The sequence below is a fragment of the Aulonocara stuartgranti genome (genome assembly GCF_965226115.1).
Source record: "Aulonocara stuartgranti genome assembly, chromosome: 11".
In the NCBI taxonomy this organism is placed as follows: Eukaryota; Metazoa; Chordata; class Actinopteri; order Cichliformes; family Cichlidae; genus Aulonocara; species Aulonocara stuartgranti.
In genome coordinates this window covers 9,996,339-10,023,666 of record NC_138947.1, presented here as the reverse complement: position 1 = coordinate 10,023,666, position 27,328 = coordinate 9,996,339, and the positions used below count along the sequence as shown (strand labels likewise).

Sequence of the window (27,328 nt, the reverse complement as noted above, 5' to 3'; positions counted from 1 at the left end):
CAAGAGAAGATCAATGGAAAACACTGACACACAAGATGTGTCGTTTGACTTCATTAAAACTGGAAAAACAGGAGACACATATAAGCTTTGAAGTATTCAAATATTGTTAAAATATCTATCTTTATCTGTCTGTCTATTTTCATCACTGGGATGCACAAAGACCTTACTGTTATGATGCAATCATCGGAGTTCTGTACCTGTATATTAAAACAAAAGATGATCACAATAGATTTATATATTTTTATATTTATTCACATCTTATTCTTCTTTCTTTTTTTCTTTTTTCTTTTTACATACAACGTGGTATCAAAGACTGAAGGCAGTGTGTACTGTACATGGCACCACTCTCCATTTGACAAAAAAACCCAACATTACATTATGAATTATGAACACACTGCAATTACAATGTATACATTATAAAAGTACTGTTTTTGTGCATGTCTAAAATATTACATTACATTAGAAAAATAGCACTAATATTTAAGAAAACAACAGTTTAAGTTACATTATAGTAGCTCCTTAACAGTTTATTTACTGCCATCAAGGTACTTTGACTTTGGTCGTGCGTTTTTATTTTCAGCACGCAGACCTAACACTTCATTCACGGACTCAGAAATGCAACCCTAGATTTCTTTCTTTTCTTTTTTTTGCAACAGTGTTCACATTTATCGGTTTCATGCAGCTACTTTACATTATATTATAGAAAAGCCTTAAACTTTTTTTAAACTCCACTGATACAAACACTTAGAGGAGCCTTGCTGTGGATCCTGTTTCAGAGAACTCACCAATTATTGGTTACAATAACTATGCAAAAACTGTTGGTGGAAGCGTCTTGAAAGGTGTAGAAACAGCACATGTATTGGGAATGTATTTTTAATAATACAAATTTGTGTAAAATTACCTTTCGACTGAAAGGCAATGGAATAAAAAGACAAACAAATAAAGCAGAAGGAGTCCTGAGGCACTCTGCTGGTTAGAATTTTGGAAACATTTATAGAAAAGTTATAGAAAGATGACATAGTTGGAGGAAAAAACAAAAAACCCTTTTCGCATATCAACGATAGAGGATGGATTTGTGTAACTGTAATATTATTTTTTGTAAATAATTTTAACCAACAGAGTGCCTCTGGACTCATTCTGCTTTTATTTAGTTGTTTTAACTGACTCATGAGCAGCTTTTATCTTTTATCTGACAAATAATTACACATCAGGAGCATTGTTAATACCCAGGACACCTGATGGTAGTTGGCTAACCTCATGGAGATTTGACAGAAGGAAAATTAACTTTAACGACATGTGGCATTTCACTATAACAGACATCACACTTTAATTTTCTCATATTTTTCTCAACAGTGTGTTAGCTGTTCTAATATATAATGTAGCTGTGTGAGTTCTAATGCTCTGTGCAGAAAATGAACATCGAGACAAAGTAAGCAAAGCCACAAGACAACCAGAAAAGATATGTAACATGACCATTCGAACCTCACCACCTTGTAACAAAAGATGTTTTGATTGCTGGAAGAGGAGGTTTAGGCTTTTGGGTAAGCAGAGGCTCGAAAGACATCGAGGCAGTTCACTGTGACGAGCACACCGGTCAGGTGCCTCCAATGTCTCGTGGCAGGGTTTTTCATTTTGTCCAGGGCCAGGTGCAGATCCTGGATTAGGTCCTTGTAGCTATCTCCATAGCGAAGACTCCAGGAGTACAGAAAGTCATAGGCAGGCTTCCACATTGACTGAAACAGAACACATCGTTATTCTTTTTTTAATTGTCAGATGTGAAACTTCGAATAACTTTCCTAAAACAAAACATTTAACTGACCTGGGGACCGACTTCACCGTTCTTCCCTCGATGTGGTGCTTCATGCGTAGCTATTTGTGTGCTTGAGAACTTTCCCATTTTCTCAGCGAGCTCCCGCCATCGAATTCCCAGTTCCACGGCGGTGGACAGAATGACAGTGTTCTGTATGACCTGGGCAACAAGACTCACTGAATCCATCCTCAGCAGGCCCTTGACAACCATATTAAAAATACAAATTAGCTATAATGAAAGCAATTAGAGAGTACAGTGTGAGGCAAAGCAGAGGGGATTTTAAAGGAATAGTTCATCCCAAAGCTGTCAGGTAAAGGAAGCCTGCAGTGACCTAATGTTGCTCAGGTGAGCGGAGGGGGATGTAGTTCCAGGTCGGGTAGATCCATGCTTACTTTTTCACAGTGTGAAGTCTGTAGTTTTTAGACAGAAAATAGTTCCAACATCAAATGAGGTTTGTGGATTTTTTTTGTAATTAGGTCACATTTTTCTGGAAATAGGACTTAAATGCAAATTTCTGGTGGATTTTTTTGCCTGCTAGTTCATGACGTTAAAGAGAAGAAAAGTCTTTATAGCTAGTAACTCAAAGATTAGTCAACATACAAAGACAAAAAAAAACATATATTGATAAACTGTATTATAGACCAGAGGAAAAACACAAACACTCAGCATTGATCTAAGATAAGGCAGCATGAGTATTAGGCAGCCACTATAGCTGCTAACCTGACACTGGGGAACGTGACATCGGGATGAACCTAGCATGTTGCAAGCATAATGAAAATGGACCAAAAACAAGGCCACTATTTACTTCCTGTACTTACAACGATGAGTTCATGCAGAAACTTCCTGCCCCTCACAGTGTGGCAGTCTTCCTTCAGCTTCTCCAGAATGCACGCCACTTTATCGGGCTCAGTTTCAGCATGCCTCCGTATGAGTGCGTCCTGAGGCAGCTTGGTATACCCTAAAGCATCTGCAAAACATCTCCAGCTGGTAATGTGCTCGGTGACCAGTGTCTGGATGGCAGAGTACATGTAAGTAAGTTTCTTAAAGGGCTTCGTCATGTTCTCCAGAAGGACTTCTGTGGTCACTTCAATGTCATAGAAGTCCATCACCTGGTCCCTAGTTATGAGTTTGATGTTTTTGCAGTGAATCAAACCAGTCTTCCCTCGGAGGAATCCGATATACCACTCTTTGACTTTTGAGTTTCCCACAGACTTAACTGGATTTCTGGAAAGGAGAGCCACTGTGTCACCCTTGAAGTACTCCAGGAGATATTCTACACGTGGCTGACGAAAGACAGACTTTAGGGCCACACCGTAGCACTGCAAGTTCACAGGCCTGTCTGTGAATTCTGGTAAATTTGAATGACATTCCTCAGTGATGGGAATAGGTTTTATCATTTTGACCGGCCTTTCTATCTGTCTGGTCGCTCGCTTTTCTGATCTGATGGGTGCAGCAGGAGGGGAAGGCACCTGAAAATCTGCAATAGCTGAACTGTTTGATTCCTTCACTTGTAAATCTAGTTTAAAAGGGGTCATGTCTGCATTACCAGAACTAGATAATGCAATGGGCAGATGCAAAACTGTCCCTATTTTCAGCTGACTTTCTCTCACTTCTTTCAGTTTGTCTTCAGCTTTGATTTTAAACATCGAGTCAGTAATGCCGACTTCAACATGAAGGTTGCTGAGCTTGTCTGGTTTAAAGCGAGGTTTTCCCCAAAGTTGCAGCACAACAGGAGGCAGGTATTTGTTGCCTCTGCAGATATCAGAAAACGGGAGCTTTGGTGGAACGTCCTCATGGCAACAGACAACTATCACGATCTTAAATGATGGGTGGATGTATCTGGGACCATAAACTGCGACAGTGATTTTGCGGTCAAGGTAATCCCAGACTGATGTAGCAGGGGACTGCAGTGCAGAGGCCTCTGCAACTGCAATCACAAAAAAGTGTGTCTTCAGATCCTGGAGCTTCAACTGCATTGTATTCTTGTGAACGTAACAGTCATTCAATCTGTTGTAAGGGCCTGTTCTTTTGTTGGACACCAGCCCGTATAAAGTGGTCATCACCTGACTTGAATCATCACTCTTCACCTCTCCTGACAGTTTCATCTCCAGGGACAAAGTTTCCTTTGTGTTGATGTTGCTGAGAACCACCTCAACGAGGGGACTCATGGTTGTCATGTAGTTGTTGTTGAGTCCAGGGGGAGGATTTAGCACTGCTTTGAGTGTAACTTCCTGGACTTCTCCAGGAGGAACATGTCCTTCTGGTATATGGATGGTAATTCCTGACTCCGGTAACTGTACTGAGCCACCAGCGTGGCCAATCTTGCAGATAACTTGAAAGTTAGTGGCCTGGGTCTGAGCCCATCCAGGGCTCTGGCTAATCACATTCAGGTCCAGGCATGAGCGTGTTAGCTGCCTATGGCTCAGCCAAGCCATTTTATAGGCCTCTCTGTCATTCTTTAGCCACTCAAAATCTGGACTCAGCACCGGCACGGGAGGTGCGAAGGTGTTCTCCTGTCTCAGCACCTTTCTTTCTATATCATCCATGATGTGTGAAGTACTCCTCCATCTCCCAGACTTGTTGCTGATGTTCTGTCTGCTCTCCAGAAAGTTGCTCACGTTGCCTTCATTGGAAGAAGTGCTGATGGCATCGTCGTTACTTGTGTACTGATGCCCTTTATGGTCTTCATGTAAATCTGATGAATCAAAACTATGCTTGTCTGTGCCGATGTGTACAATATCTTCTAAGAAAGGGTTTGACGCAGATATCTTGTTCCAAAAAGGATTTTTAGTCGGAGATGAAAGTGAAACGTTTGACTGCAAAAATGTCCAGTCAGAGTTTTGTGTCTGTCCTGACACGAGCCCACCTGTGAAAATTGAGATGGGGGTTAACATTATTACCACATGTTCAAATTCAAAGCACAGGTCACTTAAGCTTGAAACTGAGCTTTTTACCATTCAAGTTATTGCTGGGTGGGGCGCTGTCAGTCAGATCAATCAGGGTGCCCTCGGATTTACTCCGCATGAGACTCCCAACACGACGGAAGGACCTGGTTCTTCCAGCTGCCATATTTTCATCTGTAAACATAAACATGGATTCATTATTTTGGGGCGTAATTACATTACTCCTCAAACAATATAATAGGAATCCCAGTGCAAATCAGCTGCTCATCAGAAAATGAACAGCAATCAGATGACAATTAAGTCACTACTAAAGCGAAATATTTATAAACATTTGAATATTTGCTTTTTTTTTTCAAACAAAACAAGAAATAATCTGGAACTAAGGATATAATAATCAAGCTATACAATTTAATTATGAAGATAATAACTAAGAAATACCTTGGTATTAGAGGATGCTTTTAGCTGGATGATATTAGACTGAAATGTAAATAACAGCTTAATAACAAAAGCAAATGTTTGCTGTAAGGCAAAGACAGTTAAAAAGAGTATGGTACTGTTAAAAAAATATAACCTCTGTGCAAGAAAATTATAATTTCTGTGTAAATATTTGGAATTAAAAAGTTCTTGGCACTTGTTTCCATATTATTACATCTAGTTATTATCCCATTATACACATTTCTGTCTAATATAATTCTGCTGAAAACCATGCTTGATCTCAAACTCTAACTTGGTAATTAAACGCTAATTAAATTGTATTATGTAGCTACTGTCTCTTTATTTCCACAATATTACCCCACTATTAAGACTTTATTAATGGGATACCATTATTTTACTTCCAGTTTGGATTTAATATAAAAGCAAGTGGCAGCCCTACAAATATCTGTAAATATAGATGAATTTGAAAGTGTTGTGACAGGTGGCAACAACCTTCACAATAAAAGTAAAGCTACAGCTTTGTTCTGTCTCACAGGTGTTTCGTCAGGCAGAATGGGCCCCAGGGTTTCGGCGGAGCTTCAGTCTGTTACAGAAAGCTGCTCCAAACTGTCTGAACTCTTCAGTTTGTTACTTGTTTGCGTAAAATGACACTACCCATTCAATAGTTGTCACAGTGAGTCAGTCATTAATAATGTGGTTTCTTACACCAGTGCACAAAAACAGGTTGGTCTTGTCAAGCCTATGACACACTAGTCACTTCACAAAGAGCTTCTTCCTATGATCAAAGTCCAGTCCTATTGTACTACAGACCGTGTATTTTCCGAAGAAACACTGCTTTACTTGATCTGCATTGCATTTCCTTTCCATTATTATTCGAGGCTGAGCAAACAGCTCCAATTAAATTCACGCGAACATTATTTTTTTCCCCTCTGATCAGATGAAAACACTATCAAGCAAATCTTTGATTCATTCACAATCCGATCAGAAACACTTTAACACAAAGTCCCTCAGCTCCAGCTTCTCTAAACACATCTACAACATCAAGACACGCGTCACTGCCATTTTCGCACCTGAACAGGTGTAGACTTCACTGAGTAGCGACAAAGTCATAAAGTCTAACACCTCGGCTGTTCATCTGAGTGCTCCTAATATTAACACCAAGACGAAAAACTATTAGATACGAGACAAAGAAATCAAAGTTTGATCTAACCGTCAGCACGAGATGTTTGTAGATTTCCTTCAGCTCTTTGGCTAGAAAAGAGGTCAATCCAGTATCATCAGCGCTGCTTTTTAGGGCGTGAAAACGAGAACCCCGACCTCCTCACGTCACAGCTTCTTCTTAGTCTATTTGCCTTTGGCCACTAAGCATTTTGGGACTGGAAGTTTAAATTATTACCGGAATCCCGGAGGAGGAGTGGCCTTAGGTAGACAGTGCCTACAATATCCACAATGCAACATAGTGTTTACGCACGCATGAAACTGAGCGATACTCGTGGTTTCGATGTAAGTGTGACTTGACTGATAAGCGCTATAGGGGTTGCAAAAACATATTAGACAGGCTGGTGCACCGACATGAAATAAGGTTAATTTACACAGCCTGAAGAAGCATAACTGGTTTTATGTATTTATATATATATATATATTATATATATATATATTTTGTACATGGTTGCAACGCGTGAAAGTCACGCAGTGTATAGTTAAGCCAAAAACAACAGAAAAACCTACCATTTCTCTTGCTTCTCAGTTTACTGAATGTGTTTGCTGTTTTTTCATGGTCTTCACTGTGGCATTTTATCGCTGCATTTCGAGTAACAACATAAAAGGAGCTTAATCGTTAGCACAAACTTAAGGATAAGTTACAGTGTAACTTACACTGATGATTTAGCGCTCATATAAAAAAAGATAAGGGCAGAGCTCGGTAGTAGACGTGTATGTAAGTTACAACTTGAGGAATCTTCCGGCTGTTATTGTTGTTGTTACTGAATATCCTGCTAAAGCTGAAATGTTCCTTCAGAACTGTTCGACTGGCCTGTGGTCTCTGATGTAAGCCCTTTCATCCTCAAGTAATTCTCCAGGAATGCAATAAGCACTCTTGAGTAGATTATGACACTGGAAGTAAAAAAAGAAACGGCCTTTGGTTGCTGTAGCTTGGATTTCGCTGTGGGTAATAATCATCTGCTGATACAGAGTGTATAGGTCTAAGTAGCAAGCATTTGCAAACCTGTTATATATAGCATATTCATGCTATATATTCATGTTTCTATTTTACTGAAATGTAGTGCATTCTCCTTCATATATGGTGACTCAAAACTGCCCATCGGTGTGAATAGTTGTCTGTCTGCACAAAACAAAAAAACTTTGCACAGATTAACTTGGTAACCTGTCCAGAGTGTACCACACCTCTTGTCCTATGGTAGCTGGAATGGGCAACCCTGAATTAGACAAGTGGAAGAAAACAGATGGATGGATGTTGTACAATATATTTATGTTTTTTGTTTGTTTGTTTTCACTTTGAGGCTTTCTTGTTCTTCAGTGTAACCAGTGGCTTGCATCATGTTGTTAACTCTTGGTATTTACATTAATAAAGGTATTAATGTAAATGTAGAGACCTTGACAGTGGCACTCCTACCTTCTTGTTCTTAACTTGGATGTTGGGAAGTTGTGCAATTTTGTTGTCTTCTTTGGTCTTTCAGGCCTTTTGATGTTGTTGAGCTGGCCAGTGCATTCCTTTGTTGTATGATTGTTGATTTGGCCCCTCCTAAAGTTTCGGCTGCCAATCGGGTTGGTTTACTTTGTTTTTTCAATCTAATTATTGTCTTTTTCACTATCACCAACATCTCTTTGCACACTCTATTAAGAGCTCCAGTGAAAAGATACAAAATACAGGTTCAACAGGAATCAACTCCAGATCTTTTATCTGCTTAATCTGTGATGAAATCAGGAAACAGGTTTGAGCTGCATGCTTGTCAGTCAATAGTCCAATTATTTTTAAGCTTGTTAAAATTGAGGACTGTGTACAGAAATAGCTGCGGTTCCTAAACAGCAATACTTAAAACCCCTTGAATTAAAACGCAAAGACCGCCGTTCAATCGCATCTGGGGCTTTTTGGCAAAAAAATTAATAATTGTCCAAAATATATGGACGAAAAAGTCTGTAGCCTACACTGCCTGCAAAGGTCTTCACTGGGCATTTTACAATCTATAGTTTCTCAAGAGTCTTTTCATTTGGAATACAAGCTTTATTTAGCTTGATTGTTAATTTAAGATACTTGAGTTTAGAAATCCGAATTAAAGTGGATGTCTAATGTTTACAATATCGTGCCACTTGATGGAGCCATTTCTCTACCGTACAACTGGTGAGCCAGCGTGTGTTGTTTCAAACAATGAAGTTGGGTAAAGTTGTTTTTATGTTGATGTTTTTAATGATCCAAAACTGCTCTGATGAGATTATATGAAACACAAATCTGTGATTTTCAAGGTTTAGGTAAATAGTGGTTGTAAGAGAAAAATAAAGCTAATTAAATTATTTTCAAGCATGAAGTGTTGAAATACAGGGAGTAACAGATTTGAAAAGGTACATGACTTCCAATCTGGCATTTTCTTTTTAAAAGCCAGTAATTGCTGTCCAATGACAGTAAAGACGAAGCTTTGGTTAAGTTTTTTATGGAAGTTTCGCCATTTGATTACAAGAAAAAATGGAGGGTTGTGGCTCAGATCTCACTTATGGCTCAAATGTTCATTAAGTAGAAATGAAAAACGTCAAATCAAGAACCTTGTCTGTACTATAGGTGATCATTCCTATTTCTCTAAAGTTGTACATACTTTTGTCTGTTTCTGGAAAACAGAAATTTACCTTACAGATAAAATATTATTTCTCATTCACTCATTTCTCTATCTATCTATCTATCTATCTATCTATCTATCTATCTATCTATCTATCTATCTATCTATCTATCTATCTATCTATCTATCTATCTATCTATCTATCTATCTATCTATCTATCTATCTATCTATCTATCTATCTATCTATCTATCTATCTATCTATCCTCCAAAAGATTTGGCTTTAGATTCATTAAACAACCCTAAAATCATAAATCGATGCTAATTTTTAGCATCATTGGCATAATATTATTTCTTTCCTGTTTTCTAGGTAACCGGATCAACGATAAACTTGGCTGCCAACACACTGTGTGCTCTGACCATAGCTGTTATTGTGGCCTTCATCCACAGTTGGCAGGCCCATCCTCTTCATCCTGGCATGCGTGCACTTCCTGTGGCCAGCTTAATTCAAATGAGGCCAGCGGTGGGACGTTCCTCTGAGGACCACGCGATGCAACAACAGTCTAGTAAGGTGCTAATGGTATGACAACACGGAGTGGTGCACTGAAACGTTTGGCTGAGATGAGTCTCTCATATTAACTGATCACTTTTTGGCTGGTTAGATTATTTTGGAGGCGGCTTTTAAAACTACAAGCCTGTTGTGTTCTGACTGAAATGTTTAAAACGATTTTAATAAAAAAAAAAATGAAGATGCATCACTTTATAAACTTAACTTGCAGTAATATGGTAAGCCACAAATACAATGCTGAACTAATTAAAAATTAGTTATTATTATGATATTATTTTTTTTAAACTCAGTTTTAGGTTTACTTTATTTGAATCATGAAGTCTTTTCACCCTAAATGAGCCAGAATTTAAAAAACAAACAAAAAATGTTCTACATTTTATGCTTAAAGGGAAATTTGACTGCCTAAACATTTATTAAGCAGACCAGCTACATATAAATCAGCTACAAAATCTTTGGTTAAAGCTGTGTAAGTGCTGTAATATCTCTATATTCAAATCCCACATGCCAAAGCACTTTGGGGATTCATGAACTCAGTAAAAGCAGGATATATCATTTGTGCACTCCTCTGTTTCATTTTTCTTTCATCCTTGGACCACAGTAGAGCAACTTTATTTGTATGAAAATGTGCAAATGAGTGTGGAAGTATTTAAAAATAATATTGAAAAGCAGATGAAACTGAGTCTGTTTGCTATTGTGAGTCTTTTTCAGATCATGTCAGCAAAACACCTGGAGACTGTGAGCTTGATGTACCCAGAAAATATCCAGTCACTCTGATGAGCTTTCCTCGTGTACTGCTAAACGGAGCAGCTGTGAGTGTAAGGACTTTATTTTTTTAATGATCACTTTAACCTTGTTTACAAGTACAAAGTATGTTTAGGAGTCTTACAACTGTCCGAGTCAAAACTTTGTCTGAAGATTCAGTAACACTTCACGAGGACGAGGTGGGTAAACTTACAAAAGCGCATAATCCATTATTAGACGATTAGCTGAAATCAGAGGCTAAACTTTTAATCAGGTCTGGCATCAACAATTATAAATGTAACCATGCTTTAATATCAGATATGATTATATATCAGAATTGCTTAAGGCATCGCAATATGCTTTCTACGAAGTGAAAAGAAATCCGAGCTTTAAATCTGATCAGGATGATCCAGGGCTGGTCTTTAAATACTGTCGGTTGAGCAGAATAGCGCTGGATGGCGCTACAGAGCTTTAAATTCAAAGCCTCCTTTCTGAAGTTTAGAGATTAAGCTGTTTCTCAGAGATCCGAAGGAAAAAAAAACTCAGAATAATTCAGTTTTTATTATATTAGTTTCCCTACGCATCACTTTTTATTTTTTGTAAAACAGTTTAGAAGATGGGAAATGTTACGTCAGTGCGCACTCTGTATGTTACAATCGGCTCTTAAAATTTGACGCCTTAAACCCAGAAACCAGAAAGAGAAAAAAGAAAAAGAAAGACAGACGGTCTCTATTTTCAGCTGTAATGACATGAAATACGATGTTCAACTAAATGAAATAAAAGTCTCTGTGTTAGGCAAGTAAAGTAAATGAGCACATCTGAATGGAAAAGTCCACAGATTTCTTGTGCTTTTGCTTCGAATCTTGATTTTAAGTAATTTTCTGACTTGAAATGAGGTCAAATTAAGTCCAGCCTGAAGGGAAACAAAACTTTCCGCAGAAGAACGCGCGCTGTCCTCATTAGACGATCTAAATGTTTACACACAAAAATAAATAACGTAGGCACTCAACCTGCTGTGCATTTATTAGTAACATTTACAAAAAAGAAAAACGAGTGTTTTAAGAATGACCAGTGAGAAGGAAAAACCTGAGGATGAAACTATACTGGAGATTTGGATGGAAATAAAGAATGAAACAAAGAAGAATAGTAGCCTAGTGATAAATACAAAATAAAAATGCTAATTACAGTGTGTTGCTGCGAGTATTTACTATACGCAAATTAACTCATCATAAACCGTGGTTTAATGGTAAAGCCGCGTCCTCAGAAAAGTTAAGAGGCTGAATTTTTCTGCTTAACAGATTTTTTTAAACGATAATGACTTATTTCAAGCTAAATAGATTTTTTTTTAAATAACACTGAATTTTCTCCCCGTTTCTAAATAATTGTTACATTTTATTATTGAAATTTAAATTAAGCTGCGAGCAAGGGCCTGGTGTTGCTGGAGGCCGTTACGGAGATCACGAAACTCAACAGTTTTTCACATTAATAGCAAACACACGGACTTGTAATGTAACATGAAGGCAAAGTGTAATTTATGAGTTTCTTTTAGGCGTTTACATTTTTTTTAATGACTCAGCAATCCGACAAACTGAGTCGATCAGGTGCTTCTGATTTCATACTGACTTTATTGAGTGGCTCACATAAAAAGCCATTCTCGGAGTAAGAGAGAGAAGGAGAGAGAGAGAGAGAGAGAAAGAAAAAAATATCATTGTAAAATTAAAATCACTTTACAACATGCTTACTTAAATTAAACGAGTGGGTAAACAGTAAATGATTTCAAAACTTTACAAATAAATTCGAAGTGCGCCTAATGATAGATCCCTAAATACAAGAAAAAGTCGTGGTTAAATATAACTCCCCACAATACATTTTATATCATATCAAAGAAAATCCAAGTACATTTCCGTATATTTTCAAATATTTACTAGAGTCCATATACAGCTAGAAATACCTATACAAAATCGTCTCCTGGACAAATACATTGCTCACCTTTACACTGGGCTGTAATTATTCTAACCTACATTTGTAATTATATACAACACATTTTGCAGCGAAGTCTAAGTAACCTCAACAGGCCTAGTGATAAAGTTGGCGCATAGTGTAGGCTGCGAAGAGAATAGCAGTGATATATATATATATATATATATATATATATATATATATATATATATATATATATATATATATATATATATAAAAACCTGCTCTTCCTTTATCACTTTATTTAATGGGATCATCACTCCCGTGTCTCACCGCCATACTCTACAGGTATTTGTTCCTATCGAGCAGTCCATCCACATTGACAGCAACAGTTTCCCCTGCTCGATAATAAAGTGCCAGTGTTTGGTTTTCAACAATATGCATGATAGCAGTTGCTCAACTTTTTCAGGCCCTACAATTTTGACAGCAGTGTTTTCTGTCTTTCGCGTCTTATACCGGACAAATAAAACATCAGGCGTATTCAGGATCGGGCTGCAAAAGAAAAACAGTAAGAAACATAAAAAGTTTTGATCGTGCCCTCCCACAGTGTGTCACACAAGGACTTGACTACACTTTCACACCGCAGATGAGAAGTTTCTGATGGCACGGCTATGAAATTATTCAATTGGACGTCTTAAGCACTTGGAAAGAGTCAAAGAAACATAGAGGCCGATTTTCTCATTAAATGACAATGATGATGCACCAAAGTATGTCCACTTTCATGTCCTCTCGGACAATTCCATCACGACACTTTGCTGTTTTACAGTTTTCACTTCACTGGGGGAGTTTTTTTTTTTTAGAGCCCGTTCATGCCTACTCCCTGGGCAGACTCAGGTGGGTGCAACAGGTCTGGGGAATGGCATGGAGGGCTTCCCGGTGCACTGTGCTCGCTGTCGGTATCACTCCCCCTCTTCCCTCCGCTGCCCCCGGAGCCAGAGCCGGCAGATCCCCCGGCGCTGTGAGTTTTTACGTGTTTACTCAGGTGATCGCTACGCATAAATCTCTTGTTGCACACCGGACAAGCGAATCGCTTCTCCCCTGTGTGTGTGCGTAAATGTCGCTGGAGCTCGTCGGAGCGAGTGAACCTTTTTCCGCAAAAGAGCCAGTTGCACACAAACGGCCTCTCGCCTGTGTGCCACCTCAAATGCGCCTTTAGGTGCGAGGTTTTCCCGTAAACCTTCCCACAGCCTGGAATGTGACAGCTGTGGAGACCTTTCCTCCGGAGGCTGGCGCCCGCCGGTCCCAGTCTCTCCGCCTCCTGGCAGTTTGGACAGTCGCAGGTGGCTCTTCCCGAGTACCGCCGGGCAGATGACCTCGGAGACCCCGCTAAAGACGCAGGTGGACCCCCGGAGAGCATAGTCCCTCCTGCCCCGGTTAAAGGAGAGGGGCTTGTGTCGGGATAAGAGGATAACACCGGCTTGAAACCGTCCATCAGGTGTTGGCCGGTTGTCAACAGGTGTGGAGATGGACTTGTACTGAAAGCAGAGTGACTTAAACTCGAGTAATCAGAGTTATATCCGCCCAGGGGAGAGTGCAAGGAGGTCTGGAGTCCACCGGAATGTAAGGACGTCTGTATTGCTGCTCCGTTAGGGTTCTGAACGTCAATCCATCCCGCTCCCACATCCCACCATGCAGAGGCTCCGGTGGTACCAACGTCTCCCGTGGGGATCCCGGGATGAGACGATTTGAACCAGGACTCGTAAGGATGCGCAACGCTCATCCTCGGATAGATGCCCTGCAAACTGTCCACTGAGGTGTGCACTTTTGAGATGAAGACCGGCTGGTGGCTGGACTCTTGAGAGCTGCTCGACACGGACGCTTGGAAAACCGAATAATCGTTTCCAAAGTGTGAACTAGACGAGGTACCGGACGTGAGGGAAAAGGCACTGGATCCGGTGGAGCTGTTGGTGCCAAAAGAGTCCGAGATGCCAGATCCATTACGCGATACCCCGAAACCGGGCAGGCCGGATCCGAGACTGCAGCTACTCGCAGCGGCTCTTTTCCACGGGTGGAAACCTTTTCCAAATGACGAGGAGTTATCCGAAATTGTCGACGGTGAAGGGCTCGGACTCCCTATTTTGTTACATGTTGCAGCTAACATGGCTAAAGGAGTCGATCCTAACCTCGGCTCCTCCTGAAAGGACAAGAAAATATGTAAGCGACTTACAAGTTCCACAGATTAATTACAGGCATTTTAATGCATTCTTTTCGGATCGGGAAATAGCGTTCAAGTAGAAACAGTTTCCCTGTTTTTCAGCAGACGACTAATAAGCTGTATTTTTGTTTAAGTTTTGGTAATCAACAGAGAAGATTATCTTGATTTCCTACCTGGATGAACAGAAAGTAGACAAGTGAAATGCGTCAGACGGCGCTTACAAATGCATGCCAAACGGGACAGCAGGGAAAACATGCGTGTTTTGAGCGCCGATGACAGCCAAACTCAGCCTATATGCAGTTTACAGAGCCTCGTCTTTATCATACAAACCGCTTGCTGGAAATATAACCAACGCACTGGCTTTGCTGCTACTTTGCGACCGATGTAAGTTTAATCCCCCTCCGCAGGACAATGACAAGAACTAATTAAACCAGTAAGAAAGTCCTTTAGACTCACCCCTAGAAGTGAAGTTGCCATCACACAAAAACACAGCCCTCCTCAGAGGATCTTTTTATATTTATGAATCAGAGCACTGTTTTTTTAGAGGTGTGCAATACAATGATGTGTTCCGCCCATTCTTCCACAATTGTAGGCTCCTCTCCGGCTTTGAAGTGCCGCTGTGACACGGGCGACCAATCAGCGGCTTCGTCCCGTCGCACTGCCACATACTACCGTGAGGTCATCAATAGAGCGCCTCAGACAGCTCTCCACTCCCCCACCGCCACCCTCCCACCTCCCCTCCCTCATCCACCCCACCGCCCCCTCCATAATAAAAGACAGCGGAAGGAAGGTAAAGTTAAATGAGAGTGAATTGGGAAGGAGGTATTAGGGGGCCACTTACTGAAATTTTTACAGAACATCACATTCCATAAATTTAAAGAAGGAGGAATGATGACCCGTGTCTGGCGATGTGGGATGCTGCGTAGTAAATAAAAAGCTTGGCAAATTATTCGCCATCGCCTCCGCCGCCTCCACCAAGAGGCAACAAACACCGCGATGTAGTAGACCAAGTGCGTTCAAACTCCTCTTTCTTTTCCATTTTTCAGAAGCTTTTCGCGTTCTGAAGCGCAAGCTTAAAAAAAAGTTTTCTGCTTTTTCTTTTCCCGCAAATGTACTTGTGCGTAAAAGTTGACCGACTTCACTCTGTCCTCGGTCTGTGTTTTACAGATTTCACTGCAGCTTTAAGTGCTTGTTTTACAAGGACCTCTCCACAGTTTTCTCTATCTTTCTCATATCAGACAATTACCGTGCACTCTAGTGCAATTTAGCCCCCGCGGGATTCAACATGTTTTAACTTCTTAAGAGTTAATATACACAAACTATTACAGAAGATATAAAGGGTGCATTGTTCTGGCCTCGGACCTCTATTAGATCGTCTCCAACTTTCGCATTTACTGTAATTGTGTTCAATTATCTTGACAGTTTTGATTAAAACTGCACATCGTTCACGGGAGGGATGGTTCATTTTATCATGGCTGTGTTAGTTTAAAATAAAGACCTGTGGGGATCCTGACTTCAGAAAGTCTGCTGCCTTTCTGTTAACAACTAAAACAGAATTGTAGATTTATTTTAGGAGATACTGAGAATTTCTGTATTGTAATTAATTTAAATTATTTATTAAAGTAAGCGATGGCGCTCCGTGCGTAAAATAACGCAGGTTGCACTGAATAGGTTCATTACTTTACCCGCTGACATTTTGTAAAAATCTATACAGGAAGCTCATGTTACATAATAAGAACCTGTAGGGAAAATGTGTGTTGAACCCTGGACTCTCTGTTGGAGCTATTAGCATGCAGTGTGCACGGGAAGCATAAATTTCATTTGAATTTCAAATTTAATAACGCAGGAGGTTTTTAATCATCCTCAGTTTTATTTGTTTGATATTAACATGCTTATTGACCGGGTCTGTTGACCAGCTTGGTCATTACAGGACAGGGAAAAGTTAATTAAAACGACCAGGGATTATTCATCAAATCATCTGCCTAACCCATGTCGCTTCCTTTATTACACAGTGTGATAGATGGACTCCCTGATTAATTCTTGTGTTTCTAGGATTGGACAACAGCCTTTTCTTTTTTTTGGATTTACTTTTAGGTGTTTTTTCTTCTTCTTTTTTTAAAGAAGGATTTAAAATTGTTACAATTATTCATAATGTTGCTTCACCTCGTATAACCCATCAGCAAAATGTACATATGTTGCGTCTTACTTAATAATCCCACAGAGTGTTATTTAGTTGCCAAGCTTTGCCAACATTTAGAGGTAATTCGGCCATATTTCTGTAACTTATTACGCGTAACATCTATCCCAGGTTTAAGTTGTGTTAATGCTTTTTCTCACATTGAAGGCGAAAATCGTTAATTAATATTCCTGGCGACATGTGTGGCGATAAATAACACGTAAAAATATTTATTATAATCGTTAATTTATATGAAAGTAGCGATTAAAAAATATCAAATGCAGACATCTTAACTAATTGGACGTTGGAGGTAACACATTAGCCGTATCAGGGGGGTTTGGTCATTCATTATTATTACTATTTTTTTTTTTATCTCCCTCAACCTAACCAATCACACCAGCTTTAGAGAAAAAAAATCATCCGAATATTGTGTGATCGTGGTCGAGGCGAATAAAATGTGACGAGGAGAAATAAAACCTACATACCGTGCTTCTCCGCTCTGCAGTGCATTGATTGGCCCTCCACGTTTCGCTCTCAGCAGAGAAAACACAACATCCACCGCTGCCGGTGAGATTGTGGACCTTGCCAAATAAATGTTTCACTGGCAATTCAATTAGGAATAACTTTGAGAGGGAAAAAAAACAACCACTGCCCCTACGCGTTTACCTCTCATGTACCCGAACGCATATTATATGTACGTGTAATTCACGTTTATATTTGTAAAACAGTTGAACCTCGTGAGTGAGATGATCGGTTTCCTCCTTTCTTATTCTCAAAATAATGCTCATGTATTATACTGGGCAATTTTTGCGCATTTGCACTGCAAATTATGGACAGGGGACGTGTTGGCCTCTGGTGACAAATTACCCAGTGATCATACCAGCAAGACAGATGTCAGAGGTCAGTGTGATAACTCCCCGACTAAAGCATCTAGTTCCTGAGGCCACAGAGGCTGGAGAGATATTAAACCCAAACGATCTAATGTATTCTTAGGTCACTTCTTCTCCAAAAAAAGAAGGGAAAAAATCTTTTGTTGCCTGTTGCGTTCAGTAAGAGTGAGAGGGTCGGTCCCGGTTCATATGGTGCGCACAGGTTGTTCCTATCGCACGGCTGTAACAGTAAGCCGCATTGAACAGATGTCCCCATTGAAGGCTTTCTTCTTCGACACACATGGGCTATATTACCATCATGAAATCAAACTCAAAACCTGTCCCTTTCGCCACCATAATGACCGAGTTATTCTGGGCCGCTGAGCATGAACAAAGTGTGTTCAATATTGCGTGCTCCAGAATCGCTCTGCTTAGAGAACCGGGAAAAGGGAGTCAGGCCATAGATGCAGAAGTGTACTTTAATGTGAAGGTTTACAAAGCAGCTCAATAATCTGACCGCAGTGGTATTAAGGATTTTTTTTTTGAGAAAAGCATAATCACTTGTGGCTCACCAGCAATTAGGAGAGCAGTGTGGCTAAGACAGCGTATAGTCTTATTACTGTGGTTATTATTATTATTATTATTATTAAAAATAGATTAATTAATCAGGAAAACAAAAATAAAAATATATACAATATATGTATATATTTTAAAAGATAGATAGAGCGCACTGTGTAAATGGATTGCTTAGCAAAGGTGCAGAGAGCATAGAGCATAGAGTAAGACAGCAGGGTCTGTTGGTTGTTTTCTCTATTCACCGGGAGGTTGGAAAGAGCAGATGTCCGTCTGCACAGTGGCTGCCAAGTGGGTCCGGAGGAGCAGGGCAGCCACAGACACAAGAGCCCAAATGGTGTGACAAAAGATGTGCAGGAAGCCCCTCTCCGCCTGGGTGAGCCACAGAGAGGGTCTCCCCTCTCTGCCAGCCTGCAGGGGCACTCACAACACGAGCCAGAGTGGTGGCAGCAAAGCCATGTGTTACCGGCTGGAGTGCATGCTGCACCAACACTGTTATTCACACAAATATACACATGCATTTGCAGGAATGCGCACTAACAGTCCAATCCCAGACAATGCATTGCCATCGGTGCATGCTCTCAGCTTCACAAACACATTTATCTACATTTATACAGAACATCTATCTATCTATCTATCTATCTATCTATCTATCTATCTATCTATCTATCTATCTATCTATCTATCTATCTATCTATCTATCTATCTATCTATCTATCTATCTATCTATCTATCTATCTATCTATCTATCTATCTATCTATCTATCTATCTATCTATCTATCTATCTATCTATCTATCTATCTATCTATCTATCTATCTATCTATCTTGTTTTTTCCTGTGCCCACTAGGTCATGAAAAGTGGCTGAAGAGACCCTGAGACAGTTCCAAGCACAGGTGTGCATCATGGCCCATACTGAAGGGGTGCGCTGAACCATAAACAATGATATAAATGTCTGGCAAATAAAATGGCTAGTTAACAATCTTTTGACTGCTCTAACCTCTGAGCCTTTGTCGGGTATCGATCAGCCAGCTGTTCCTGGCTTTGTCTGGCAGGACGGCAGCCTCTGGTTCCTCTTGGGATGAATGGACAAAGCCACCAAAAACTTTCTGCTGCCTTTCAAGTTCGGTCTGGCTGAAAGAAAAAATTCAAACGAGGAGCCGTTCATCACTTCTAGCGGGTCAGACTTTATATATTTATCCTATTCAAATGAATTAAAATCATGAATCAGTCTGCCGCGCTCTCCGAGCTGTTTAAAAGCTTTAATATAAAGTTGCTTTTTATATCTGACAACCCCTGGCAGTGGCTTCTTTGTTCACAGTTGCCATGTTGATGGTTTACATGGAAACCATGTAAATGGTAATTTGGATGGGAATAATTTGTCTCCCTATATTAAGATAATTGTATGTTAAATAACAAATATCCTCACAATTACAGTGGGTGTCGTATGATGGGTCTTGTCACGCAGCTATGTCAGGAAAGGGTGCTAATGATCTGTCTGAGCACCTGTCAGTCAAAGTGTTGGCTGACAGCAGCAGAAGCAGTGAAATGCTCTGAGTGAGGTTTTATAGTTCAGGTTATATAGTGGGTGTCAGTGCTGCCCTCCTTCCACTGTTAGAGTCCTTCCTCAGCCACCCAAAGACTGCCTATTTATGATCAAAATGAAATGAGTTTATTTGGGAATTTGTTGCATAGCCTTATTAGATGTTATGATCAGTATGTCCCAGACCACTTGTTTGCTTGCCTGAGGTGATAGATTACAGTTTCACACAAACGCTGTTTATGATAAACAGTGATAACAGTGTATTTTGCCACCATTTGGCTTGACTGCTGCTGCATATGTGGGCCATGAGGTCTTCTTATTGACTTTCACTGAGCCCAACATTGCACTTTGTCAGAGTGAGCGGCAGTCTGAGAGACAGGCGGGCGAGGCAGTCATACAAAGTGAAGTACTTAGGATTAGCCCTGGCTCTTCAAGTTTCAGTAATTATCCTCCTGGAGGCATTCTTGCCGTGTTGGATAATAATGGAAGTCCGGGTGTACGCCTGTCACCTCTCAAGTGTGGGTGGAGGAAGCCAACGAGAGGCGCTGGACAGAGAAATGTTTGCTTTTCTGTTATGTCATCCGAGGAGCACAAGAGTAAAGCAAACTTGTATTGTTCGCTGAGCGCACACGGAACTGAATAACAGCACTGAGCCTGTAGTGCTTAGCGTGTAACACACAAATTGGAGTCTTCTCATTTGTGCATGTGATAATGAGACATGTTCTTCAAAAGTGATAATTTGTTTGGGCATCGAGTGTAATTATGAAGTGTCAGACATTTGTTTTTGATAAACAAGCCTCTTAAAACACACAGTTTTGTTATTTGTTAGCGAGCGAGTATCGTCTGATTGGCGCGTTGCTGCAGAAATACCCAACCCTTTTTCTTCTGTCCCTGTCTTGTCAGATATTGGCGCAGAAAGAAGAACTAAGTATCTCTTTATTTTTAAAGTTTCCATTAAGTGTTTGGAATAACAGACAGGTGTTCCTACACAGCAGGAAAAACACAATGCTTTAATTAAGAGTCAGCCCGATTTCCCAGAGGGCAGATTGTCTTCTTCCATTAACTTAGTTTATCATATAATAAAGAGGTTGCCTTGTCCTTCCCTACCCAGACAATTGGTTTTAATCAGCCAGAAGCCCTTTCATGGCTGATAATTTATGCTAAATTGACAAGGGTGGAGGATATCACAGAAAATCATTGTGACGGGGCTCAGGTCACTTGCCTGTCACCACCTTGTTTTATCCCATCCTGTGAGCTGGACAGCAGAAAAGTTCAGAAAAGTCAGATAAATGAGCAACATTTGCACTGGAGCTCAATTTAAACTTTTAAGTTAACTATTTGTGATTTAGTATTTATATAACATGTAAAAGTAGCCACTATGTCTATGGATTGACATGAAGCGAAATCAGTAAGTAACACTTGGAAGATATATTCATTTTAGTACATTCATAATTTTTAATGTACATGTTAAAATCATTCATACGAAAAGTTCAACCACAACAAACTGCAATGAGCTGTCAGTTTTGATCCTTTGATTTTTACCACAGGCCGCAAGTGTGAAAGTATAAATTGTGATTTGAAGCAAAGGGGGTCGGTCGGGGAAGGAGCGTGAGGAGAGGGAGATGCACGATGAGCATGAGGAGGAAGCTGGGACACACTTCTCGCCTTGCAATTTAATCACTGTATACCCAGGGAAGTATTGACAGTTGTCCTGTGGAAGCTATTAAAGTTGCTGTCCAAGGTTAAATGAAATTGCAGTTTATCAAGGCAGCATTGAGAAAATAAGGGAATCTGTTCATGGCTGTTGATTAATGTGGAGCGTGATCAACACAAGGGGTTCATTAAGCTATACATCACCAGGGTAATTTAACATGTCATCAGGCCTGCTGTCGCTCCCCTTCACACATTTTGCGCACCGAGGATGTTTGGTGTGTACGTGTGAGTGTTTGTGTCTTGATATCGAGGGCACTGACCTCACGTTTTTGTTTTTTTTTTAGATGTTTGTGCTAGCGCACACTTTGTTAACTCTAAAGTGAACAGAACATCTCTGCAGAGTTCATCAGAGTCCAGATAATCAAATTAATTACGTATGTGTGAGGGCGTCAGCTTGTTAGGGAAATTATATGAATCTGCCTCCAGCGTGGCTTCGAAAAATGTTATGATTTTGATCCAGATCCAGATCATAAGTCTCTATTTTTCCTGATCATCATCTCTTCTTCATCCTTTACCGTGCTTTTCATCTGATCACATCCCTGCTTTGGTCACTTCTCATTGCTCAACAGCTGACGTGCATACATAGAGGTATGCTAATCAGGCCTGGGACCTGGAGCTGTGTGTGTGTGTTTTTTTTTTTTTTTTTTGCCTGGTGTTTTGTTTACTGGTGGATAATTGATGGTGCTTGAGGGACAGGCGTGAGTCCGACATGAATCACAGGCAACATGGCTCCTGATAAGGAGCTGAAAGTCTCCTGTAATTAAGCCGGGCACTAGAGACCAATTGTTTGTGGAATGATTTGGTCGGGGCTAATTGACACTAATTGTTTAATCAGATTTTCTTCCTCTTCATACTGCAAGCAAGCGTACTAGTACTTCAACCAGTGATGCATTGAAAGAAGCCCACGTTCTTGACACAAGAGGCATCTGGTGATGGTGAAAAAAATCTAAAAGTCTCTCCATGATATCCTGTCAGGTTCTGAAAAATATACAATAATGAGTTTTGAATAAAAAGATGATAAAATTATATATAAACAAATTATTTGGTTGGTAGAACAGTTTATGGCTGTGTCTTCTCATCAGCAAAGACATATTAGAAGTTGAGGCTGCAGCACATGCGAAGAGCTGTTTCAGTTAAGATTAAATGATGAAGCGGAGCAGATAATTAGAGACGTGTCTTCCTTCTCTATCTGATTAAACCCAGCAAGTCTGCGTAGCGAGCTGGTGATGGGTGGAGATGAACACATGAACATGAGATCTAACATCGTTACATTTAACGGCAATTAAACCTGTAGATTTTTTAATTAACACAAACTATGATGGGAAATTAATCGTTATTACTCGAGGTGGGGGAGTGGGGCAGCGGAGGGGAATGTTGTAGACTTAATGTAAAACACACTCAGTACGTTGAAAAGCGTGGAGTGTCCTGAGAGGTTCACACTCAGCTGGTCAAGCTGAAATGACGAGGTCACCAATAAATTGTTGTCTTAGTGTTATATTTGGTAACATAGATGTTTACGCCTTACACAAATACCTAAAAGGTAATGTAATACTTACCAAACACCGACACGCAGACAGTTTTGCTTTCATTTTGGCTCTATCTATCCAAGGAATGTGAAATGATTGTTTGAAAAACATGGTTGTTCGAGTTAGTGTAATCCGAAAATACCTCAGAGGACAGACTGGCAATAAAATGAATAGGAAGAATTTTGTGGGTAAAGATTTTTAATAGTTGAATCTGTCTAAAAATCTTCTATATATGTCTGCAGACATTTCTGGATAACTCTTTGTCTTATCTTTAAATTGTAAGAAACTACTTTTCAATGACTTTAGTCCGACAAATGAAATTCTGTTCATATAATTTATGAGGCAAGATTCAAATATATATTTTAAATACTTGTTTTGTTTATTTTTTGTACTAGAGGCTGACCGACATAGGGTTTTTAAGACCAGTACCAATATTTGGTGATGTAAAATCTGATATATTGGATGATATTTTTTTCTTTCAGACATGCAAACATAAACAGATTTCCCTATTTGTTATATGTAGTTATGTGGCAGTGCAGTTTAAAAATAATCTTGTTTTCTTTTCACACCAAGTCGTGGATTAATTGTTTACTCTCTACCGACTATGCTCGGATCAGCTGGTTGTTGTGTTGTTGTGCCAACAGGGAAGTTTGGTGGACAAACTAAGCAGCATCAACAATCATAACATGGTTGAAGGGTGTTTCCTCTATCTCTTTTTATCTTTATAATTTTTAAATATAAAAATATGTATTATTATTATTATATATGTAATGGAACATAGTAAAATATATTATTATTTGTAGTTATTATATAAAACTTTTACACATTTTTTAAAGTAAAGCTAATTGTTTACACTTTACAGATTTTACACATAGTTTGAGCTACTTCTTTGAAACTAATGAAAAATTATTAGATATAAACAGTATAGAACATAGTATCCAGAGTTTCCGCCTTTAACAACTTTTTTTTATGGTAAACGTCTCATCCACTGATTATGAAATTTCTTCCTCACATGCTAAAACATGGAAAGTGAAGCAAATATACATTTAAGTATAAGGTATTAATGCAAAATTAGGCCTGAAGTTAATCCTAAAGTCTTATTATTCTTATTTTATGAAATATAACCCAAGTTGACTGATCTTAATCATATAGTTTAATATTGCACATTAGTCACATTCCAATTAGCATTTATCTTGTCCGCGTCACTTTTCAATAAAGTTTTCTGATTTATTGTGGAAGCCTGCCTTTACTTTGTGCTAATAATTGGATGCTATTGAAAGGATGGGTTTCATTGATTTTGTGGATGACTGGGAGCATTACTGGCCCAGACCATAGATTGTCAGCAAGGTCTGTGTTGAGCTGGGATCGATGCCGGTGAATCTTCCCCTCTGGTTTTTATTTACTTCTGTCTCCATTGATTGAAACATGCAATAGTTCAGGGGCTATTATCACACTGACGCTAAGTTTCTCTGTCTCCCCATTGAAATAGCTCCCTCTGTTCCTTGGCAATATCTCACTCCAGCAAGTGCTCCCATCTTTCCCTTTCTAACTAATGAGTTAAGAGTATTGCTATGACCTGTAAACATCAATCACGGAGAAAGAGGGAGACAGTGACTAACTGCACCAGCGAGAGGGGGATGAAATGAAATGAAAGTATACAATAAAAGAAACATCCAGCTTGGTCCTTGGAGAAGCTGAAATATATACCACCAGAGAAGAATTTAGATAATCATCAAAAGACCACTAGACTGTGCCTTCATGGTTAATCATCTCTAGAAGAAGAATTCCTTGAATTGTGTTATGAATTTAATGGAGGGTGACTAATAATACTTTTGGACTTCAGCTGAATTTATTAAGAGACAAAGAAAGTGAAACTTTTTTGTTCATTCATTGTGAATTCAGCTTTGTGCTCTTAATCCAATTTAGTGCTCTGTGAGTCTGAAAACAGCCATGAATTTCTATTCAGCTGTTAAAATTAAACTTCTTCCCAACAGACAACTTGCACCGTTTGCCGTGTAGTAGCTGCCTCGCTAGATTGTTTCCGCAATACAACATAAAGATGGTCCCATGCAAGTGGCCCATCCTACGTTTACCTATCTTATTTCCTGACAAGACAGCAGAAAGGTCAGCGTCCTATCCAACTGGGACTCTCATGATTGAATGTAATCTGTATGTACTTGTTATTCTGAGTGCCAGGCCTTTCTTTTATTTGCTGGCCCAGAAGTTAATTTCCCCCGTGACCTTTGTGTAATAAAACAGTATTATCTGTTTCTGCAGCCACAACAAGGAAACAAATTAGCTTCCTCAGCAGTGTTTTGTCACATAAGAGATCAGTTATAAGTTTATTTACTTTAATTAGATTAAGGTTGCAGTAAAGGCATGTGTCTGTGTGGGCATCATCCCTCATCTCCTTGCATTATCTGATTGTCCCAGCCACTGAATTGGACAATGGTTATGCTTTTCAGTGATTACTCACTCCAATGCAGTCAATGTTTTTCTTCCCTCGTTGCAAAAAAATAAAAAATAAAAAACAGAGAATAACTAAGTAAATCTATTCACTTTGTAACTGTTTGTATTTTAGTTCACCTTAGCTTTATCTCACACTAATTGGATATACACAGACAAAAAAGCAAAAAAACAAAAAACAAAAAAAACACAAAAAAAACAAGCTGTTGATTTCTCACACTTCTGCACGAACATAAGTCACCTGATACTGTGGAATTCCTCTAATCCTTCCCTCTACTTTTAGTGGGAGTGAAGCGTTTCCTTTTAAACTGGATTTGTTTGTTTTTTTGAAAGTGCATAAGATCAAATGAACATGGTAAATTTCCTCCTCAGTATATCGTGTGCAACTTGCACTCTACAGCTGCTTTCATCGTCGTGGTAGTTAAAAAGAATTGTCATCGTTAAATATTTACTTTTTAAAAAAAATTGTCCTTCATTCAAAAAGTTGATAAAATCTGTAAACGTTTTAAACCACACTTAAATATTGATTTCAAAAAAATTTGATTAGTTTCCAGACAATACAAGAATACTTACACTTCCCAGATATTGCTATTTTAAATATATACTTTAGCTGTTGCAGCTTAGACTAAAGGTGAATGTGAGAGGAGAGGCTGTGAGCTGTGGAGGCCAAAGTGAATGCAATGCTTTACTGACCCGAGGAATCTCTTTTATTACGGGCTCTTTGTGCCTCTCCCTCCGCTGCTCTGTCAGCCCATTCAGACCCAGTGGCAGCCACCTACATTATATCCTGGATAGGCAGGACATTCATGCCTTTTTAACCCATTGTCCTTCCCTCTGGGGTGAGGGCCCAGAGCGGGATGTGAGAACCCCAGGCTGGGTATTGTGTCCCTCTGCGCTCTTCACACACCCGGCGGGGGACTTCCTTTCTGGTGTCACCGAAACCTGTGTGGTGTAATCCGCAGCTCCCTGCTGAGCAGGATGGGAAGGTTATTAAAAGTGCCTCTAATGTCTCGTTAATAAATCGCTTCCATTTTCCGCTTCATTTCTAAGTAATCGTGTTGGGAGTGTGGATAGGAAGGAATGTGTACCAGTTCCCGTGTTTTCAGTATCAAAGCAGCATAAAAATTAGCATTTCTTTTTATTGTCAGCTACACATATCACGCACGCACCAGTACAGATCCATTAGAGATGTGACCCTAACATTAAAGATCAAGTATCTGGAATGCTGTGTGACCAGGTCAGCCTACAAGGTGTTGATGCTGCTGTGATTGCCGGAGGAGAGATTTTTAAACACACCGAGGTTTTGGGTTAATGGCGTCTTATACTCTGACCCGGTGGATGCTGCATTTAGGTCTCTTCTGGGGGTAGCTCTATAAAGCGGCCGAGGTCACTCCAGTTAGAGGCGGCTGCTGTGTTAAGAGGTTAGAGAGCAGAGGTCCCCACAGCGTGGTATCACAAGCACTCTCTATGATGCGTTAAGGAGGCTGATGGCTGTGATTGCCACAGTGGGACCTGGAGGTGAGGTTAGAGATGGCTCAGGACTGCTGGGGTAATCCCATTAACTGTGGCTCTTATAGCCCTCTCTCCCGGTGTGTGTTTGTGCACATGCTTTTTCAAAGCGAGTGCGAAGGAGACCCCGTCTGTGTGTGAGTGGCTCGAGGGTGACCCGAAAGACATTAGCTTGCCCTGTAGGTCAAAGGACGCGCAAAATAAAAATACCTGTCAAAAGCTGCAAACCATCAAACTTCCAAGTTTGTTTGTAATAACTAATTTTCTTTCTCTTGAAATATTAACTTTTTTCATCTTACTTTTAATATGTTTCATCTCAGTGATCTGTCAACCCTAATTTTATTGCAAATAAGCACATAATTGCTCAACAGTTTATTCAATATAACATAACATATTTCTTTTATTAAGTGTTGGTAGCTCGACAGCTGGACATAAAAGTGGCTAGGTACGCAGGAAAGCAAAATATCCTTTCAACAAAATGATGTTTGTCAGGTTCATGTGGCGGTGTGCATCTCAGTCATTAGTATAGGCACAACTAATCACAGAGAATAAATAGCAACGTTTCCAACACGGCTGC

The 27,328-nt window shown here is 39.7% G+C and overlaps 3 protein-coding genes across 6 annotated transcripts in view; 1 reads left to right on the top strand and 2 right to left on the bottom strand.

Moving 5' to 3' along the window:
* Window positions 1-244: 244 nt before the first annotated feature.
* Window positions 245-6,492, bottom strand: macc1 (MET transcriptional regulator MACC1; the record flags this gene model as incomplete). 3 transcript variants are annotated; one of them, XM_082552540.1, is made up of 5 exons in its annotated part: window positions 245-1,733; window positions 1,820-2,008; window positions 2,629-4,676; window positions 4,765-4,887; window positions 6,359-6,492. In XM_082552540.1, the coding sequence occupies 4 exons, from the start codon at window positions 4,877-4,879 to the stop codon at window positions 1,530-1,532; spliced, it is 2,556 nt and encodes an 851-aa protein (XP_082408666.1). In that variant the 3' UTR covers window positions 245-1,529. The 3 variants fall into 3 exon arrangements, with proteins under 3 accessions (XP_082408666.1, XP_082408667.1, XP_082408665.1); XM_082552541.1 differs by lacking the exon at window positions 6,359-6,492 and adding an exon at window positions 5,152-5,171; XM_082552539.1 differs by lacking the exon at window positions 6,359-6,492 and having other exon boundaries at window positions 4,765-4,897.
* Window positions 6,493-6,621: 129 nt separating this feature from the next.
* The window catches only part of abcb5 (ATP-binding cassette, sub-family B (MDR/TAP), member 5), a gene marked incomplete at its 5' end in the record, with an annotated part of 36,217 nt that continues 15,510 nt past the window's right edge, over window positions 6,622-27,328 (top strand). Inside the window, 3 exons of the mRNA XM_082552934.1 lie at window positions 6,622-6,651; window positions 9,303-9,512; window positions 10,199-10,315. Of these exons, the coding sequence (XP_082409060.1) occupies window positions 6,622-6,651; window positions 9,303-9,512; window positions 10,199-10,315 (357 nt within the window). The remainder of the gene's footprint in view (window positions 6,652-9,302; window positions 9,513-10,198; window positions 10,316-27,328) is intronic.
* sp8b (sp8 transcription factor b) lies at window positions 11,847-15,116 on the bottom strand. Of its 2 annotated transcripts, none has more exons than XM_082552385.1 (2): window positions 14,833-15,116; window positions 11,847-14,355 (listed from the first exon to the last, which is right to left on the bottom strand). In XM_082552385.1, exons 1-2 carry the CDS (start codon window positions 14,851-14,853, stop codon window positions 13,018-13,020), a joined length of 1,359 nt encoding a protein of 452 aa, XP_082408511.1. In that variant the 5' UTR covers window positions 14,854-15,116; the 3' UTR covers window positions 11,847-13,017. The 2 variants fall into 2 exon arrangements, with proteins under 2 accessions (XP_082408511.1, XP_082408512.1); XM_082552386.1 differs by lacking the exon at window positions 14,833-15,116 and adding an exon at window positions 14,550-14,822.